This window comes from Eretmochelys imbricata, chromosome 1, assembly GCF_965152235.1.
Source record: "Eretmochelys imbricata isolate rEreImb1 chromosome 1, rEreImb1.hap1, whole genome shotgun sequence".
NCBI lineage: Eukaryota > Metazoa > Chordata > Testudines > Cheloniidae > Eretmochelys > Eretmochelys imbricata.
In genome coordinates this window covers 290599641-290619276 of record NC_135572.1, presented here as the reverse complement: position 1 = coordinate 290619276, position 19636 = coordinate 290599641, and the positions used below count along the sequence as shown (strand labels likewise).

The window sequence follows — 19636 nt, the reverse complement described above, 5'->3', positions numbered from 1 at the left end:
AAATCTCCTGGAGGAGAGGTAGGGCCTCCTTGATTTCCAAAGATTAGCTGACCTAGAAATCCCATCCACGTTTCCTCATTTGTAAAGAAGGATAATGTGACATGAGGTCTTGTAGGAGGGGATTGAACTGTGGTCTCAAAAAGGTAAGAAGGCATCTTCCACAGAGGGCAATTTGATTTTTTTTTTTTTAAATTAAGCAACATTAAAGTGACAAACCAGTTTCCTTACTTTTATGTTGAAGCTGCTGAAGCAATTCATTTCCTGTTATCACACGGGCACGAATCAGCATGACTTCTTCTTAGGAAACTGACAAGAGTGGAAGACAGAACCCAGTTTGAAACCGCACCCCCAGAGTGCTATGTGGGAAGCAAACAGCACCATAGCCACCTAAGAGATTCTTCTTACAAAGTTTTGAGAGAAATCAAAAACAGTTGAGAATCATGAAAGTCAGATTATTCCTTGGTGTTCTGCTATTACTAAACCTTTTAAGTTCCTGTTATTCTTATGAGCCAAATACTTTGCCTGATATAGAAGATACACAGTTTATTAAGGAGTGCGTGAATGCTCATAACAATTTTCGGTCCAAGGTGAATCCACCAGCCAGTAACATGCTTCACATGGTAAGGAGACCTTCACCATCTATTTGTAATGGAAATTGGATTGTGCTGTTGAATTAACACATTTGCCTTGTACTTTTCTCACCAGTTCTGTGAATATTTGAGCTACTCCAGTTGTTAGTAGTTTATAGTAAAAACAAAAAAGGCAATTAATGATTACAGCTGGGTACCGACTTCTTCAGTCTTCTTCATTTGGAAGGAGAGTCCTTCATTTAAGACTGGATTGTCAATCTGTAGTCCTGCCTGAGTCAGGAGGGCAGTGCATTGCTGTGCTGCTTCAGGAGAAAGACAGAGACCAGATAGACTTTGAGTGCCCTTGTAATACTGGCACAGTTTACTTGCCCTGCTGTCCTGGCTTGGGTGTCAAAATTAAGGCTCTTTCCACTTCTTGCTCCTGCCCAGCCACTCCTCCCCCTGGTGACAGCAGCTACTGTCCTGTCAGAGCCATACACACAGTCTGATGAGTGGGTAGCTTAGAAAAGTAAAGGGGCTTCTTATGCCCCCTACTCCCTGTGCAGGTGCACAGCTGAGCTCATGACTGAGCTCTCACTGTTTAAAAGCTTCCTTAAATGAGTTCAGTTATAGAGGGCAGATTTTACAGCGTGTTTCAATAAGACACTTAGAATTTCTCCCATTCAGATTGTCATAGCTTGACAGCACATCAGAGGTGAGTGCACATTAAATGTCTTTCAAGATATGAGGGACAGACAGGAAAGAGTGGATTTTGTAGTGAAAGGGAACAAGTGACAGGATTTTAGGAAAGACTGGATGTGGGGCAGGGAAACAAGCAGAGAAGAGTCCAAGTTTGGAGGCCTGGGAGGCAGGAAGGATTAAGAGAAAAGTTTCATCTAAAGAGGTTTGAGTTTGTGCAAGTCGTTGCATTTTAAGTAATTTTCATGTCTTTTTCATTCTGCAGTCCTGGGACTCTGCTTTAGCTAAGAGTGCCAAAGCATGGGCAAAGCGATGCCACTTTGATCATAATGTCTACCTTAAAGTACATGGAAAAGTGCACCCTAACTTTACTCCAGTTGGAGAAAACATCTGGACTGGCTCTCTCTCTCTTTTCTCTGTGAGTGCAGCTATCAGCACCTGGTATAATGAAGTCACAGCCTACACTTTTGAGACCCGCCATTGTACAAGAATATGTGGCCATTACACTCAGGTGATTCTTTTGTTTCTCCATCTTAATTTCAAATGAGCTGTGGTCTTTGAAGAGAAAAAGACACACACACACATTTTGCCTTCTATGTGTTATAAATTGTAGCCTAAATCACTTACAAAATTGTGATTTACAAAGTGTGGGTTAGGAGAACTTTGTGCTAAAAAAGAAAAAGGGACAGAGGCAGGAGGGTGCTGTGCAGCAAGAGACCCACTGGCCTTGGTTTTGGTGTGGAGACACAGCACCTCCATGCAGATATTCCTGTGCCTCTCTCGGAGAGATCCGTGAGATGACTGGTTCTGGCATTGAACCTGACATAGAGCGGGAAGGAGGCATGCTCTGGTCTAGGGAGAACTCAGTGAGAGGATATTTAGATTTTTCTCCCCTATCCTCACAAGCCCTGGGGGATTTCTCTGCAGGAGGGGGATGATTTGAGTCTAAGAAATATTCCAATATTACACAATCACAAACCAAATAGTAAATACAAGAACTGTTCATCTAAACGGCTCCCTAGGCTGGAACTAACGCTTCTGTAGTTGCTGTTACAAAACATGCCCCCTCATCTGGTTGTTTCTTGTTTGATATCATAACTGCAGCAGTCTCTGGGTAGTCCTGGAAAAGTTTAATATATTTTGGTTTTCCTTTTAGGTTGTTTGGGCTACAAGTTACAAAGTTGGCTGTGCAGTTCAGTTCTGTCCTAGCGTTACAGGTTTCAAAGGACTCACCAATGGAGCACATTTTGTTTGCAACTATGGACCAGCGTAAGTCAGTTGATGTTATTTTAAAAGATCCTAGAGCAGGTGATCAATTCCACTCTGGCTGATGTTTGGAGTGGTCCAGCCAGAGAGCTGCATCCAGGTTTCTTTGACCTGAGGAACAGTTGCCTTGGACCTTTGCTATGGAGGCATGAAAGGATATGCCCATCATCTCCTTCCCTGCTCACAGTCTGCAGAATAGCCCTTCCAAAAAAACTGATTAGAGGTTATGCAGATGCAGAAGGCATAAAAACTGCACCTTCCCGGGGGGAGGGGGAGGAAATAAACCAAATTGCCAACTAAAGCTTCACTGTGTCCCTCTCCGTGAGGAAGCCTAGGGTCAAACAGTGCATTCATTTTAGTACAACTTGGCAAATTGCAAACCAGCCAGTGTTATAGCTTTTCTGACAAGGGGTAAGCATGACTATTTTCTAATAAAAACATACCACCCAATCACACCTATGCCGGGCATGAAATGAATCCACGCAGGAGGGATATCTTTTATTTAACTAGGTCCTCAAGCAAAACAGAGGCACAGTAAGTTCTGTGGCTATTCTGTATTTCCAGTTTGATTATTTATTTATTGGGTCTTTATTACAGGAAAGCAAGAGTTAGATACTGCCCCTCACTTTAGTACGTGTTGGCTAGCAACCCAGTAATAATGGTTTTTTGTCGTTGCTTCACTCTGACTATTCTATTGTACTTCTGGTTAAAACCACTAAAGAACCAATAAAAAAAAAAGTTACTTCCCCACAAAACCATTTTAGGTTCACCCATTACTAGTACACCAAAACAGATACAGTGCTTAAAGCTCCTTAAAAATCAGCAAAAAGAAAAGGAGGACTTGTGGCACCTTAGAGACTAACCAATTTATTTGAGCATAAGCTTTCGTGAGCTACAGCTCACTTCATCAGATGCATACTGTGGAAAGTGTAAAAGATCTTTTTATATACACAAAAAGCATGAAAAAATACCTCGCCACACCCCACCCTCCTGCTGGTAATAGCTTATCTAAAATGATCACTCTCCTTACAATGTGTATGATAATCAAGGCGGGCCATTTCCAGCACAAATCCAGGGTTTAACAAGAACGTCTGGGGGGGGGGGGGGAGTAGGAAAAAACAAGGGGAAATAGGTTACCTTGCATAATGACTTAGCCACTCCCAGTCTCTATTCAAGCCTAAGTTAATTGTATCCAATTTGCAAATGAATTCCAATTCAACAGTTTCTCGCTGGAGTCTGGATTTGAAGTTTTTTGTTGTAATATAGCAACTTTCATGTCTGTAATCGTGTGACCAGAGAGATTGAAGTGTTCTCTGACTGGTTTATGAATGTTATAATTCTTGACATCTGATTTGTGTCCATTTATTCTTTTACGAAATTGGTTAGTCTCTAAGGTGCCACAAGTACTCCTTTTCTTTTTGCGAATACAGACTAACATGGCTGTTACTCTGAAACCTTAAAAATCTACTAACAGCCAACAAAAGCTCCCTTCCTGGGAGACTTCTTATTTCCTCCATACTAGCTCTCTATTTCTGTAACACGTGCCTAATGTAGTTCCAGTTTACCAAGTTCTGCACAACTATGTAAGTCTCATTGGTGTCAACATGCGAAAATGTGTACAAAAGGGGGCCCTTCACAAATAGCATTTTTAATGCAAAAAAGTTAGTAGCTTAAAGGTAACCTGCAAGGGATTTTTTTAAAATGGGGTTTGTGCCTCTTTTAGCGTCTTGATAATGTAACAAAGTGACAGAGTTTTGTATGTTTAATTGAAAAGGTGTGGGAAGAGCAGCTTCTGCTTCAACTCAAATCTCAGGAATGTCACATTTGTGCTTCTTTGATTTTGCTGGAATATTTGTTGGCGATCTCAGCTGTGTATTGGAAGCTCTCTCATACCTATGAATGAGAGGGAGCATTGAGTCTTCAACACAGTTCTCCTTTCTCTCAGCTATTTTAGACATTGATATTAACTACGTGTTGATAAAAACAGACAAGCAAAAAACCAGAGTTTTAAACGGACTAAATATTCTTACCATCTTAAAATCACTCAGTTTTTAATCTCATCCCATTCATAGGCGGGGGTCCTTAAAGGACCCAGAATTCAGAGGTGCTTTCACATGGGTTCACATATCCCACCCCTGAAAAGGGAGCCTGCTGCTACCACCTCTGCCAATGCGGTCATCTCTGCTGGTGCACTCTGCGGCTGCCACCACTGTTCTCTCCACCACTACTCACCTCTGCCGCTGCTTGCTGCTCGTTTGCGTCTCAGTGCCACTTCTGTGATGCTGCATTCTGAGGGCCAACCCCACCCTTAGTGATTTCACTAGGTAGCGGGGAACCTCTCAGCTGCTGTTGTTGGATCATATTAAAGAAGTTCTGTATTAAAATCACAAATGAGTTTGATTCCCCAGAGTTTAAATTCCAGGGTATTACTAATTAAGAGGTCTCTTGGGTTTTGGTACTGTTTCTCTCCCTCTATGTGTGAAACCTGCAAGCTGCTAATTGTGTTAGTACACTCTAAGACAGAGTCTGTTCTCAAAGCAATTCACAGAGAGAGAGACTCAAAGCAATACTCTAACAACAGAAACAGCACCCAGAGATTCCCCGCCCTTTTGTTGTATTAACAATTGTGATTAAAATAGAGATAGAGGATGTATGTGGATGGATGCTTGGTGTGGATAATAACTGAATGATCAGGGAGGTACCAGCCTAAGAATCCAGTGTCCATCGGCTGGAGAAGGCGTCAAGTGGAAATAACCAGAGGACCCCCGGAGGGCAGACTGGAATCCACCCAACAGCCTCAAGAATGGGAGAACCAAAGAACAAGATAACATCTTGGAGCCGTCAGGAATGTGCTATCTGCTGATTGATTCAGCAACAGCATGATGAAGCAATTCCCATAGACTGGCATAGGAAGAAATTCCTATAAAAATAGACTCTAAAAAGTGAAAAGAAAAGGAGTACTTGTGGCACCTTAGAGACTAACCAATTTATTTGAGCATGAGCTTTCGTGAGCTACAGCTCACTTCATCAGATGCATACCGTGGAAACTGCAGCAGACTTTATATATACACAGAGAATATGAAACAATACCTCCCCCCACCCCACTATCCTGCTGGTAATAGCTTATCTAAAGTAATCATCAGGTTAGGCCATTTCCAGCACAAATCCAGGTTTTCTCACCCTCCACCCCCCCACACAAATTCACTCTCCTGCTGGTGAGAACTTTGGGGGTCTGATTCTGCAAACCAACTTCCAGGAGCATCAGATGAGCATCTGACAAGGCCCTGCTCCCTCCTCATGTCCAGGCCACCTGGCCAGTGGCTTGGCATGAGCAACTCTAAGGCTGGTAACTATGATAACAACCTTGCAGAACCTGTGTGTGTGTGTGTGTGTGTGTGTGAATAAATATGAGATTGAATGCAATGTTATAACTATAACTAACTGCTTACTATGATTCTTTCTGTATTCACAATAAATGTGGTATTTTGCCTTTTTCCCTTTAATAAGATCCTGCTGGTTTTTATTTTATTGGTATAACACTGCCTCAGTTGCCTTTCACCTGAACACTGTTCCCACACCAGATACAAGACTAAGCTACTAGACCAGCCCATCAATGATGTCAGCCATTGTAACCCCAATAACAAGGACTTTCAATTGAGTCTGGTCATTTTTGTCTTTAAACACTGGAGAGGGGAGGGGAGGGGAGGGCCAAATAGTGTATAAGACCCTTTGGGTAGAGTGCACATCATCAGCTGAGAACACCTGTCATTGTGCCTCTCATTTTCACTGGGATTTGACATCCTTACCCATTTCTTAGCAAGTGAGGTTCAGTGTAAGGTGACCCAGTCAATCAGGCATGTGAAGTACAATGCTGATGCCCTTTACTCATACAATAAGGATAACATGTTTCATTGCCCCTGCATTCATTACAAAATTGAATCGTAACCCAAAACCAGCCAAAATTGGGGGAAAGGAAGCAGTTCTCCACCAGGCTAGCACTGCAATCCTGCTACAGCCCACTCAAACTTTGCAGCTACTGTAAATTCAAACTCAAAAAAAAAAGATAATTTCCATTAAAGAAATACCCTCAAGTTACTGTCTTCCACAACTGTGGTATAAATTCTTTAAATAAAACAGGTTTCAGTAATGCTGAGCCAGATTCCCAGACCCTGAATAGCACATTGCTCTCCAGGAAGTCCCATTCATTTAAATAGGATGAGTCATGTGAGTATCTGCTCCCCAATGTGAGTGAGAGATTCATAGTCTGGACCAAAAGAAATTTCTAAAACAATTGATTTTTATTTTTAAAAGCTACATATTTCTGGGTCAAGGGTTTTTTTGTTTGTTTGTTTTGTTTTTAATAATCTTATGTGATTGTAACAGTTCAAATCACATGATGTATTTAAATTCTTCCCCCAAAGGATTAAACAAAACATTTTTCTGCTTTGCAGTGGGAATTATCCAATACAGCCTTATAAAACAGGAGCAGCATGTAGTGACTGCAATGGTGAAAAGTGTGTGGACAAGCTCTGTGGTAAGTGCAAGGGAATCTGCTAAGGGCGTTCTATGGAAAGCAAAGTCGCATAATTGGGAGGGGAAATGTGGCAGGTATTCAAGCTGTACCAGGTTAAATGAGTTATTGACATTATTCCATCAGCTGGAGTATTTTCCTAGAATTTTTATATCTGAATTCAGAATTGACATGGAACAGAAAACCAACAATGAAGAACCTCTGTGATTTCTGAAAAATAGCAATAAAGCCTAATCCTGCAAAAGGGTCTGCAACACAGACCCTTACTGCTATGTAACATCCCAGTGAAGTCAGGAACCATCTTTAACATCAGGGATATTTTCAGTAGGTGCAGAAGCGCTTAAAGGACAAACTCCAATACGTAAAATTAAAATATCTATTTTTAGACTGAATATCCCCACTAACCAGGCTCAGGGGTGCTCCAACCGCACAAATACCCAAACCTTTAGATTTTTTGTTTCCTGGCTGTGAAATCCTGCTGGCATGTTTTGCAGTCCATGGCATCTGATATCACAGACTGATACATCAAGGGATTACCAGAAACATTTCACAGAGGGAGTTAAAAAGAATTTTCAAACGTTTAAGGCTAGATCCTGCAAATATGTCCACCTGCGTATGACTGACTTCCATGGGGTACGCCCAGGCAGATTCACTTGCAGGATTCAGCCGTTAATGAAAATTGTGTTTCAGCACAAATGACTGTGCTTATTGCACTTTTTAAAGTTATGTAAATCTATCACATTTTAAAAACAATAAATCCCACCTTTTATATTTGTGGTTTCCCTCATCTCAGTGATACCAATTTTATTTACTGCATCTTCCACCATTTTTTATTATCAGTTCACAGTCAGAGCCAAACTTTTAGATACCCCTCAGCTAGGGATACAGTTTTGTTGACATGGGTCAAATTCTTGACACGGGTCATTTTTGTAGGACATTTGGAAATCTACCTGGGGTGTGAGTGCAGTCAGTGAGTTAGTCATCTAAATGGTGTTTGCCACTTCCGGCTCTTCTCTTGTGCCTTTCACATCATGGGTTGCTTTATATGATTTGCTGAGTGATCTGGCTCAAGTCTCTGCCACTTTGGCTGAAAGTGGGTGATGACCAAATTCCAACTCAACAAGCCTCTGTAAAAATCTGCAGTTGTTGATCTTAGTACTTTAACACTCTTATAAAATTAAGAAAAGGAGTACTTGTGGCACCTTAGAGACTAACCAATTTATTTGAGCATGAGCTTTTGTGAGCTACAGCTCACTTCATCAGATGCATACGGTGTCTCTAAGTGCCACAAGTACTCCTTTTCTTTTTGCGAATACAGACTAACACGGCTGTTACTCTGAAACATAAAATTAAGGGGGATCCTTAAGTATTAGCTGCTGTCCAGGCAGGGAGAAAACAAATCCTAGACCGACCATTATTCGGAATATCATCAGCACCAATGGGCTATCCATTTTTCATTAATAAATACAGCTGAACGATAGCCATAATTACATTTCTCTCTCATCTCTCACCAGAAAATCCAGAGCGTGAGAAATTGAAAAGTACGTATCACAATTGTATATTGTTACCTGAATTACTTACAGTCTTCTACATGTCACATGGCTTGATAAATACATTATCTCCTTTTTGTTTTCTAGGTTATTCCAGTTGGTATCCAGACTGGGACACCCCTCCACGCCCCAAACCCTCTGGTGCCCCACGCCCCAACCCCTCTGGTGCTCCACGCCCCAACCCTCCACGCTCCTCATGTGACCAATACTGTATTACTGTTTTAATAGTAAGGCTACTGTTTGTGTTACTGACTTTTGGTGCTGTCTTAGTAGTACAATGGCAGTATCCCCAGATATTTATATATGAGTAATCTCCATTTGCCTCCTATTATCAATGTACATAAGCATTAGTACCAGCCAGGTTTCAGAGTAGCAGCCATGTTTAGTCTGTATTCACAAAAAGAAAAGGAGTACTTGTGGCACCTTAGAGACTAAAAAATTTATTTGAGCATAAGCTTTCGTGAGCTATAACTCACTTCATCGGATGCCAGTTTTCCTGGGCTGCTCATGATTGTTTGGGACAAGGAGAAGGAGGAGGAAGGTATGTTAACTATTCAATCAAAACCAGACATTTTGTACCTCTCTGCACACCAGGTGTACCTCTTTGTTGTCCATTCTTTTCCCTACGAAGCACCTTAGAACATAAGGCCAGAAGGTGACAGCTTTAGATATTTCACTATAACTGCCTTCTCCTAACCATCACCATTGTCAAGTAATGATCTCCCATAAACACATCATGAGAATCACCCCAGATACCTTCCCTAAAGGGTTCCGCAGTTAAAGGAGGGTCATTGCCAGTGGTGAGCTGCAGCTGGTTCGCACCGGTTCCTGGGAACCGCTTGCCAAATTTTGAAGCAGTTTTAGAACCGGATGTTAAAAATTGTTAGGAAATCAAATGTTATAAAATGATCTTAAAACGTATAATCTTAATCTTATAAAATGGTGTAGAAAATAATAGGGCAGGGGTTGGTAACCTGTGGCACACCTGCCAAAGGCGGCAGGCGAGCTGATTTTTACTGGCACGCTGCTGCCAGCTGGGTTCCACTGGCCCCACTCAGCCCGCTGCCTGCCTGGGTGAATGGAACTGAGCAGGGCCCGCGGCTGGGACCCCGGCTGGCAGGAGCCCGCGGATGGAACCCCAGAGCGGCCGCGGGTGAGCCGCTGCCGGTCTAGGGTTCTGTCCGCCACCCCGCTCAGCCCACTGATGGTCTGGGGTTCCAGCTGCTGGCACCTTGCCAGCTGGGGTCCCAGCCATTGGCCCACTCAACCCGCTGCTTGCCTGGGTGAACAGAACTGAGCGGGGCCGGCGGCCAGGACCCCGGCTGGCAGGAGCCGGCAGCCGGAACCCCAGACCGGCAGCGGGTGAGCCGCTGCTGGTCTGGGATTCTGTCCGCCACCCTGCTCAGCCTGCCACCGGACTGGAGTTCTGACCCCTGACCCCTTGCTAGCTGGGGTCCCAGCCATTGGCCCCTCTCAGCCTGCTGCCTGGCTGGGACCCCAGCTGGCAAGGGGCCAGGGGCCAGAACTCTAGTCTGGCGGTGGGCTGAGCTGGGTGGCGAACAGAGTCTGGGGTTCCGGCCGCCAGCTGCTGCCAGCCAGGTCCCGGCCGCCGGCCCCTTGTCAGATGGGGTAATGGCCGCCGGCCCCGCTTAGCCCGCTGTCATTCTGGGGTTCCGTGGGGGGCTCAGGTAAATGTAAAATTTATAACTGGCACGGGAAACCTTAAATTAATGAAGACTTGTAATATGGTGTACAAAATAAACTTCAAATGCAAAGGGATGCGGAATTCTAGCAGTTAAAGAGCCGTTTCTACAACAGATAGTTCAAGATTTATGTTGCTATGCGCGTGTGCATGTAATGTCGCAGGCTGCGACTCGGTCGCATCTAAGTTCATCCTGATGCAAGACAAATGTCTCGTTTATTATTTTATTAACAGGGGTTACACTTGCCTTGTTCGTACACTTGCTCAACTGTTTTCTATACAATTCAACACGACCAGTGAGTTGTAGTCGGTCTGTTTGTTTCTAGTAAATTGTGTGTGATATTTCGGTGTGTAATACTAACTGGACTGTTATTTGAAGACTAAAGTTTTCTATTCAATATTATTTATCCTTTATAAGGAATCGCCAGAAAAGCATTAGTGACTGGTTTTCCACTAAAATGACAAAATCATTTGTCAGTAGTTCGAGTAGTGAAAATAATGATTTAAATACTGAAAATGCCAATGACAATAATTTTGGTGATGAAAATATCTTAAATGTTGAATCATCTGAAAATGTGTCCGCAATGGAAGAGGATTTACATGATTGTGAAAATGTAGTACCTGATTGTTGGACTTCCAAGCAGGCACAATATTTTTTAAAGAAATATAATGGCTTGATAATTGAAAGCAAAAAACTTGGCTGTTCCCACTGCGCAAATATGTCACATTTGGGGGTCCTTGGAGGAAAATCTTGACACATTTCTTTGGAATGGCAAAAGTGTACTATTAAAGCCTCTGGAACTGATAAAAAAGTTCAGCAAGCTTCATTAAGAAAAAAAATGAAGGAACATTTCAAATCAAGCTCTCATTTGAGAGTTATAAATATTTTAAATGAATCTAAAAATAGAACCTCTCACTAGAGTGATTGATAAAGTTACTGAAAAAAATATTGCAATAACCAGCAAAATTTTCAACATAGTTTGCAGCTTAGTAAAAAGAAACCGACCAATGTCAGATATGGAGGATGAAGTAGAGCTACAAATTAAGAATGAAACCGATTTAGGGAACGGGCTACATTCTCGATTTTCGGCCATCAGAATCGTAGAGCATATTGCTGAATTAATAAGAAAACAAATTTTTAGTAAAATCATTGAAAACAATTCAAAGATTTGCATTATTATTGATGAAGCTTCTACAATTTCAAGTAAAACTGTGCTTGTAATTCTTATAAAATGTGAAATACAAGATTCTTTACCAACAATTTTTCTCAATTTAGTGGAATTAGAATCAACAAAAGCAGAAAATATTTACAATGCTTTGAGAAATACATTAACCAATACAGGATTTGACACAGAATATTTAAAGAAAAATTTAATTGGATTTTGTTCTGATGGCGCGAGCACCATGTTTGGACATAAATCTGGAATTGCTACAAGACTCATTCAAGATTTTCCAAACATTATAATTTGGCATTGTTTGAATCATCGGCTACAACTGGCTTTAGATGATGCTATAAATGATATCAATGAATTAAGCCATTTCAAGGTTTTTTTGGACAAGATTTATGCAATTTTTCATCAGTCAAATAAAAGTCAGTTTGAACTTAAACAAGTTTCTGAAGAACTATATATTGAAATAATCAAAATAGACCGTGGTTTTGGTCCACAATGGGCTTCTTGTAGCCTTAGAGCTGTCAAAGCTGTCTGGAGAGCTTATCTAGCTCTTTATATCTATTTTTCCAAAAATAAGAAATTTTCTGGCATGGAAAAAAGATTGAAAAACAAAGAATTTTTAAAAGACTTGGCATTAATGATTGACATTTTGGATTAACTTGATTATCAAATGCACTGCAAGTGAGACAATTGAGTTTAACAAAGGCAGATAAGCTAATCGAATGAACGATTGATTTTTTTCATACAATTAAAAGATAGTTTTGGTATACATGAAAATAAAATTAATGAAATGATAGAAAGTGATGCTTTTAAATGCATAGAGTTTGAAGATAATGTAAGGTTTAAATCACTGCCACGAGACAAAGTAATAGAGTGTATTATTGAAAAAATGAAGGCAAGATTATTAAACGAAAATCACATTAAATATAAAGAAGATAATTTAGGTCATTCTAGTAATACACCTAAAATAGTTGAATTATTCAATGTTATGGATCCCACTTCATGGAATACTGAAGAAGTCAGGTTACCTTGGAAATCAGGAGAAGAAAAAGTGCATGAATTAAACAAATTCATAAAATTTGTAGTCGATTTAAATGATTTTCGTGACTATGTAGAGAATAACATTCAATCAAAACATCTTCCTGATCCGGAAATAAGGAAAGCAAAGCAAATTATGAACACAATTGCAATTAGTTCTGCAGAAGCAGAAAGAGCTTTTTCGTTTTTCCCCCTCAACCCCTGATTAGACACAGGAGGAGTTGACCTGGTCTGTGAGAAACACCAGAAGGGAAGGTCTAAATTGGAAAGGGATCTGCCCTGTCCCTGACCCACTAGGTAGGACACAGAGACCATGGGGATTGACCTCTGTTTCCCCCATGCTGGCCAGTGATGAGGTTAGCTGAGTGGATGGCAGGTTTGAGCCACTAGCAAGAGTGGCTAAACTGAGAGCTGCTGTGAATCTCTGAGGCAAACAAATCTGCCAGTAAGCACAGGACCCACTGAGGCAGAGGAGGAACTTTGTCACACGTATATATATATAAAAGTTGGTGTATTGAAGCATTGGCAGAGCAATGATGGAGTCAGCTGCCTGTGTACTTGATAGCAGCAAGGAGCCCCATTCCAGCAACAGCAGGCTGTGTGTCATGTCCTACATGATCATCTGTTCTCCTATTGTATCCTCATCACTAGACATTACACGCACACTTTCTGAGGGCTGAGTGACTTTGGGGAAATAGAATACAGAGCATTTCTGCTTCACATCCAGAGCAAGTGACTGAGATTGGAAGTTTTTACCAACCAAATGACTAAGGAGGAATTAATTTGTTAGGTCTCAGTCCAATTCCAGGAGGACAAGTAGTTTGAGGACTTACAAATATAATTACAGAATACTCCGTATGACCCATATTCCCTTAACTGTAACTCCAAGGACTCCACTCAATGTTTCCTTGGCTTCAACCTGGGATAGGTTATAGAATCATGGGAACTCCCCTCCTACCTTCTGTCATAAATATAAAGGGAATGGTAAACACCTTTAAAATCCCTCCTGGCCAGAGGAAAAACCCTTTCACTTGTAAAGGGTTAAGAAGCTAGGATAACCTCGCTGGCACCTGACCAAAATGACCAATGAGGAGATAAGATACTTTCAAAGCTGGGGGGGGAGAAACAAACTTCTCTGTCTGTGTGAGGCTTTTGCCAGGAACAGAACAGGAATGGAGTCTTAGAACTTAATAAGTAATCTAGCTAGATATGCATTAGATTCTGTTTTGTTTAAATGGCTGATAAAATAAGCTGTGCTGAATGGAATGTATATTCCTGTTTTTCTGTCTTTTTGTAATGTAAGGTTTTGCCTAGAGGGATTCTCTACGTTTTGAATCTGATTACCCTGTAAGGTATTTACCATCCTGATTTTACAGAGGTGATTCTTTTACTTTTTCTTCAATTAAAATTCTTCTTTTAAGAACCTGATTGCTTTTTTAATTGTTCTTAAGATCCAAGGGTTTGGGTCTGTGTTCACCTATGCAAATTGGTGAGGATTTTTATCAAGCCTTCCCCAGGAAAGGGGGTGTAGGGTTTGGGAGGATTTTTTTGGGGGGGAAAGACGTTTCCAAGCGGGCTCTTTCCTGGTTATATATTGGTTAGACGCTTGGTGGTGACAGCAATAAAGTCCAAGGGCAAAAGGTAAAATAGTTTGTAGCTTGGGGAAGTTTTAACCTAAGCTGGTAAAAATAAGCTTAGGGGGTTTTCATGCAGGTCCCCACACCTGTACCCTAGAGTTCAGAGTGGGGAAGGAACCTTGACATCTATTTCCCCTTCCTCTGCCCCCAAGCTGGTTTTCCATACATAAGGTTTTAATAAGTGTTTGTCCTACCTCTGTCAGCGCTGCCATGAGGCTCTTGTCTTGCTCACTTGGTAGGTTCTGCTCAGTCACTCTGGACCCAGTGCTGCTTCCAGACATGTTGATTCAGCACAAGGGGCACAAGTGGGACTGCAGCAGAGGTAGGACAGAGAGAGGCCTTAAAAGACTTATTACCAGTGGGTTGGATTTGACATTAAACTAACAACTAGCTTGGATTAAAATAACCCCCCCAAATCCCTGCAGTTCTAGTTGAAGGGGTGGGGGCAGGAAAAGAGCTGGAGAGGTATCTATTTAATACACAATAAACACTGAATTACATACCCGAATACGCTATACGTGACTTTACTCACCTAAAATGTAAGCCACCACATTGCAAGCCCAGTGTTCTTGTGTGATACCAGACTAGACTTAATGGTTTCGTGTTATGACTCTGGCAATGGCCATACCCAATTATTTACAAAAAAATAACCCATATGTACCTGGCTGATTGCTCAATGCTTTGTCCCAGGAGAAAAATTCCTCCCTGACCCCCAAGGCAATCAGACTGTGCTCTGTGGTATGACATTTGGCTGCACTTCTCATGCTGAGCTATAGTACAAGTATTCTCAAGGATCATAAAATTAACGATAGTCAATATTGCCCTTTAAAAATATGGATATAGCTAAAGCATTGTTCAGTTAACTGTCTGCAGCATGGCAATGCAGAGTTTGATATTACCCTGAATAAAGGAATATTTCTTTTTTATTGGCTGTAAATTGACACTTCACCAGTCAGAGTAAACCAAGGGTCATGGTAGATTCTCCTTCACTGACTATTTTTAAATCAAGATTGGGTGTTGTTCTAAAAGCTGTGCTCTGGGAATTATTTTGGGGAGTTCTATGGCTGACTGTTATACAGGAGGTCACAATGATCTCTTCTGACCTTGGACTCTGAATCCATTGAAGATACTCATGAATTGTTACTGCTACATCTCTGAAATAAGAATGACCATCACACAGCTACAAAAACAGCTTAGTTGTGTTTGTCATATATTGCTTTTGTATATAATAAAATCTGCCATTTATTATTTTTAGTCTTTGAATCTTAGTCTTTACACTAAAGTTTTTTGCATTTTAATTCTTATTTTAATATCTGTGCCAGATATTTTGCCTCCTATAGCACTATCTCCCTTGAGAGGTTGGATCATTATCCTCAGAACAGCTTCAGGGAAAGAGAGATTTGTGTTATTGAGGAGTGTGAGAGCACATAACAATGGGGAAGTGGCCTTCATTGGATTGTAGGTTGGACAGATGCAGATGTGAAAACACCTGCATATGCCATTAGTAAATAGCAAAACTGTAAGTTTAACTTTAGGTTGTGTGATATACTATGGAAAGCTTGGACACTGGAAATGTAAAGATGACAATGCATTCTAACTTTCAAAGTTGGGGGAAAAGAGGAATAGAATGGGGTGGAGAAAGTGAGCTAAGAGGAAGAGTCTGTTCTGGAGAGCAGAGCCTAACATTTTTGGGGACGACTCAAAGTTGTGATGGATTCAACTCTCTTCTCCCACCATTTACCCTTAATTCACCCTGTCCACACATCTGGATACAGAACAATGAAGAGATTTAAAAGTTATATTTGCACACACAAGCTAATTTTCAATGGTTAATTTGCCAGTTTCAGAAAATGATATACAAAAAGACTTTTACATTAGAAACCTAAATAAAACCCCATTCATTTTTAAAATAGTTTGTTTTAGCACCTGAAATTCTTCAAGCACTCTGTGTGTTCCACTTCTGGTGCCCATGCACCAAGTGTGCTGGAGATTGGAACGCTTTAGCCAGCCATATCCACTGGGCCATGACTATACCCTTCCTGCCCTGGAGTCCCCAATCCCAGGGCATAACGGGGGCAAAGCAACTAACCAACCCTCAGTTTCATCTTACCACCTGGCTATGAGATGGAGCCAGTTAGTAGCATCCAGTCTCTTGCTCTTGCAGTTCTCCTCATTTAGTTTTTTGTAATAGTTGATAGTGTTGTGTACATTTGGTTTTAATTAAGGTGAGCATTTTTCCTCTTAGTTTTCCTCATCCAGTACCAGGAGCTAGCTCCATGTAGGGCCAGAAGTCTCCTGGGCTTAAATATTGTTTTGAGGTGGTTAAACACCTCAGCAATGAACATTCAACATGTTTATTTTGCCTCAGACAGGGGCATGTTAAGGACAAATGCAGTTCTTGTAGAGATTTTACTGAAAGAACTAGCATCCATGGATTTAGCAAATTAAAACGGTCTCCTGGACAAATAAGTGAGACCTGCCTCAGAACCTGGAAGAAGGCAGGATCCATCTAGTCCTCAGCACTTTTCAAATAAGAGCACTCCAGCAGCTGCTTATTTAGCATCCAAGGCTGTTGCTGCCTTTCTGAAGGACTCCCCTACTACCTTGATGGTTGTTCCTTCATCTCATTCTGAGAGAGGGGTAAATCCCTGCACAGGTATGTCGGAATGGATCTCTATGTAAGGATGATCCTAAAAAGCAAAAAGGGATAAATCTCTACTTCTGCTAAGAAGGCAGCACAAAGCCAATCTTTCACCCTTCTGGTGTCTGTAAGGACTTAGCACCTAGGCCCTTGGTGCTGGTGGCATCCAGCCCCTTAGGGATCGCTCAGGGGATTCCCAGAACTGATAGGTAGCACATCTATCTCATCACTAATGCTTTTGGCACATATCACTTGGGTACAACCAACCCAAGTACCAATGGGGTCATGGTTTGTCTCAGCACCACAACAGTTGTTGTCGAGCTTTACGGCATCAGAGGATTTGGCCATCTCTACATTTCCTGAATCTTTTATGCTGGCTTCATTGGAGTCACAGATGTTTGTATCAAAGGCATTCTCAGCACCAGTCTGGAAGCCTTCTCCAGTGCACTACCTCCAAACTCCAATAAGGACTGCTCCACCACTTCAGGAACAAGAGTGATTTTCCTCCTCAGCCCCGTGTAAAAAGAATTTGAAGAGCAGTTAGCAAAAGATGACAACTGTCAAGGTTCATTCCCCACTCTGAACTCTAGGTCAGTGGTTCTCAAAGTCGGTCCGACGCTTGTTCAGAGAAAGCCCCTGGCGCACCAGACCAGTTTGTTTACCTGCCGTGTACGCAGCTTCGTGGCTCCCACTGACCATGGTTTGCCACTTCAGGCCAATGGGGGCTGCGGGAAGCAGCGTGGGCCAAAGGACTGTTTCTGTCAGTAAATTCAGAAACTGACAGTATATACCTGAAAGAAAAGGAGGACTTGTGGCACCTTAGAGACTAACCAGTTTATTTGAGCATAAGCTTTCGTGAGCTACAGCTCACTTCATCGGATGCATAAAATGGAAAATACAGTGAGGAGATTTATATACACACAGACCATGCAAAAATGGATGTTTACCATACACATTGTAAGGAGAGTGATCACTTAAGATGAGCTATTACCAGCAGGAGAGTGGGGTCGGGGGAGAGAAAACCTTTTGAAGTGATAATCAAGGTGGGCCATTTCCAGCACATTTCCAGGAGTTAACAAGAACGTCTGAGGAACAGTGGGGGGGAGGGGGGGGAAGAGAAGGGGGGAGGAATAAACAAAGGGAAACAGCTTTACTTTGTATAATGTCTCAACCACTCCCAGTCTCTATTCAAGCCTAAAAGAAAAGGAGTACTTGTGGCATCTTAGAGACTAACCAATTTATTTGAGCATAAACTTTTGTGAGCTACAGCTGACTTCATTGCATGCATACTGTGGAAAGTGTAGAAGATCTTTTTATATACACACAAAGCATGAAAAAATACCTCCTCCCACCCCACTCTCCTGCTGGTAATAGCTTATCTAAAGTGATCACTCTCCTTACAATGTGTATGATAATCAAGGTAGGCCATTTCCAGCACAAATCCAGGGTTTAACACGAACGTCGGGGGGGGGGAGGGGTAGGAAAAAACAAGGGGAAATAGGCTTGAATAGAGACTGGGAGTGGCTAAGTCATTATGCAAGGTAACCTAAGTTAATTGTATCCAATTTGCAAAATGAATTCCAATTCAACAGTTTCTCGCTGGAGTCTGGATTTGAAGTTTTTTTGTTGAAGAATAGTCACTTTTAGATCAGAAATCGAGTGACCAGAGAGATGGAAGTGTTCTCCGACTGGTTTATGAATGTTATAATTCTTGACATCTGATTTGTGTCCATTTATTCTTTTACGTAGAGACTGTCCAGTTTGACCAATGTACATGGCAGAGGGGCATTGCTGGCATATGATGGCATATATCACACTGGTAGATGTGCAGGTGAACGAGCCTCTGATAGTGAGGCTGATGTGATTAGGCCTGTCAAGGTTCCTCCCCCACTCTGAACTCTAGGGTACAGATGTGGGGACCTGCATGAAAAACCTCCTAAGCTTATCTTTACCAGCTTAGGTCAAAACTTCCCCAAGGTACAAAGTATTCCACCCGTGGTCCTTGGAATGGCCGCTACCACCACCAAACTAATACTGGTTACTGGGGAAGAGCTGTTTGGACACGTCTTTCCCCCCAAAATACTTCCCAAAACCCTGCACCCCACTTCCTGGACAAGGTTTGGTAAAAAGCCTCACCAATTTGCCTAGGTGACTACAGACCCAGACCCTTGGATCTTAAGAACAATGAACAATCCTCCCAACACTTGCACCCCCCCTTTCCTGGGAAATGTTGGATAAAAAGCCTCACCAATTTGCATAGGTGACCACAGACCCAAACCCTTGGATCTGAGAACAATGAAAAAGCATTCAGTTTTTTACAAGAAAACTTTTAATAGAAAATAGAAGTAAATAGAAATAAAGAAATCCCCCCTGTAAAATCAGGATGGTAGATATCTTACAGGGTAATTAGATTAAAAAACATAGAGAACCCCTCTAGGCAAAACCTTAAGTTACAAAAAAGATACACAGACAGAAATAGTTATTCTATTCAGCACAATTCCTTTCTCAGCCATTTAAAGAAATCATAATCTAACACATACCTAGCTAGATTACTTACTAAAAGTTCTAAGACTCCATTCCTGGTCTATCCCTGGCCAAGACCAGCATACAGACCGACACAGACCCTTTGTTTCTCTCCCTCCTCCCAGCTTTTGAAAGTATCTTGTCTCCTCATTGGTCATTTTGGTCAGGTGCCAGCGAGGTTACCTTTAGCTTCTTAACCCTTTACAGGTGAGAGGAGCTTTCTCCTGGCCAGGAGGGATTTCAAAGGGGTTTACCCTTCCCTTTATATTTATGACACGCCCCCCAAATCTCAGCTAGGGTGAAACACT

At 41.7% G+C, this 19636-nt stretch overlaps 1 protein-coding gene and 1 pseudogene across 1 annotated transcript; both read left to right on the top strand.

Moving 5' to 3' along the window:
* The first annotated feature begins 307 nt into the window (after nucleotides 1-307).
* On the top strand, nucleotides 308-9012 carry LOC144259485 (glioma pathogenesis-related protein 1-like). The gene is made up of 6 exons (XM_077807727.1): nucleotides 308-620; nucleotides 1534-1779; nucleotides 2425-2537; nucleotides 6986-7068; nucleotides 8580-8606; nucleotides 8703-9012. The coding sequence occupies exons 1-6, from the start codon at nucleotides 441-443 to the stop codon at nucleotides 8924-8926; spliced, it is 873 nt and encodes a 290-aa protein (XP_077663853.1). The 5' UTR covers nucleotides 308-440; the 3' UTR covers nucleotides 8927-9012.
* A 1237-nt stretch (nucleotides 9013-10249) lies between these two features.
* Nucleotides 10250-13638, top strand: LOC144259484 (E3 SUMO-protein ligase KIAA1586 pseudogene; annotated as a pseudogene).
* The last annotated feature ends 5998 nt before the right edge of the window (nucleotides 13639-19636 follow it).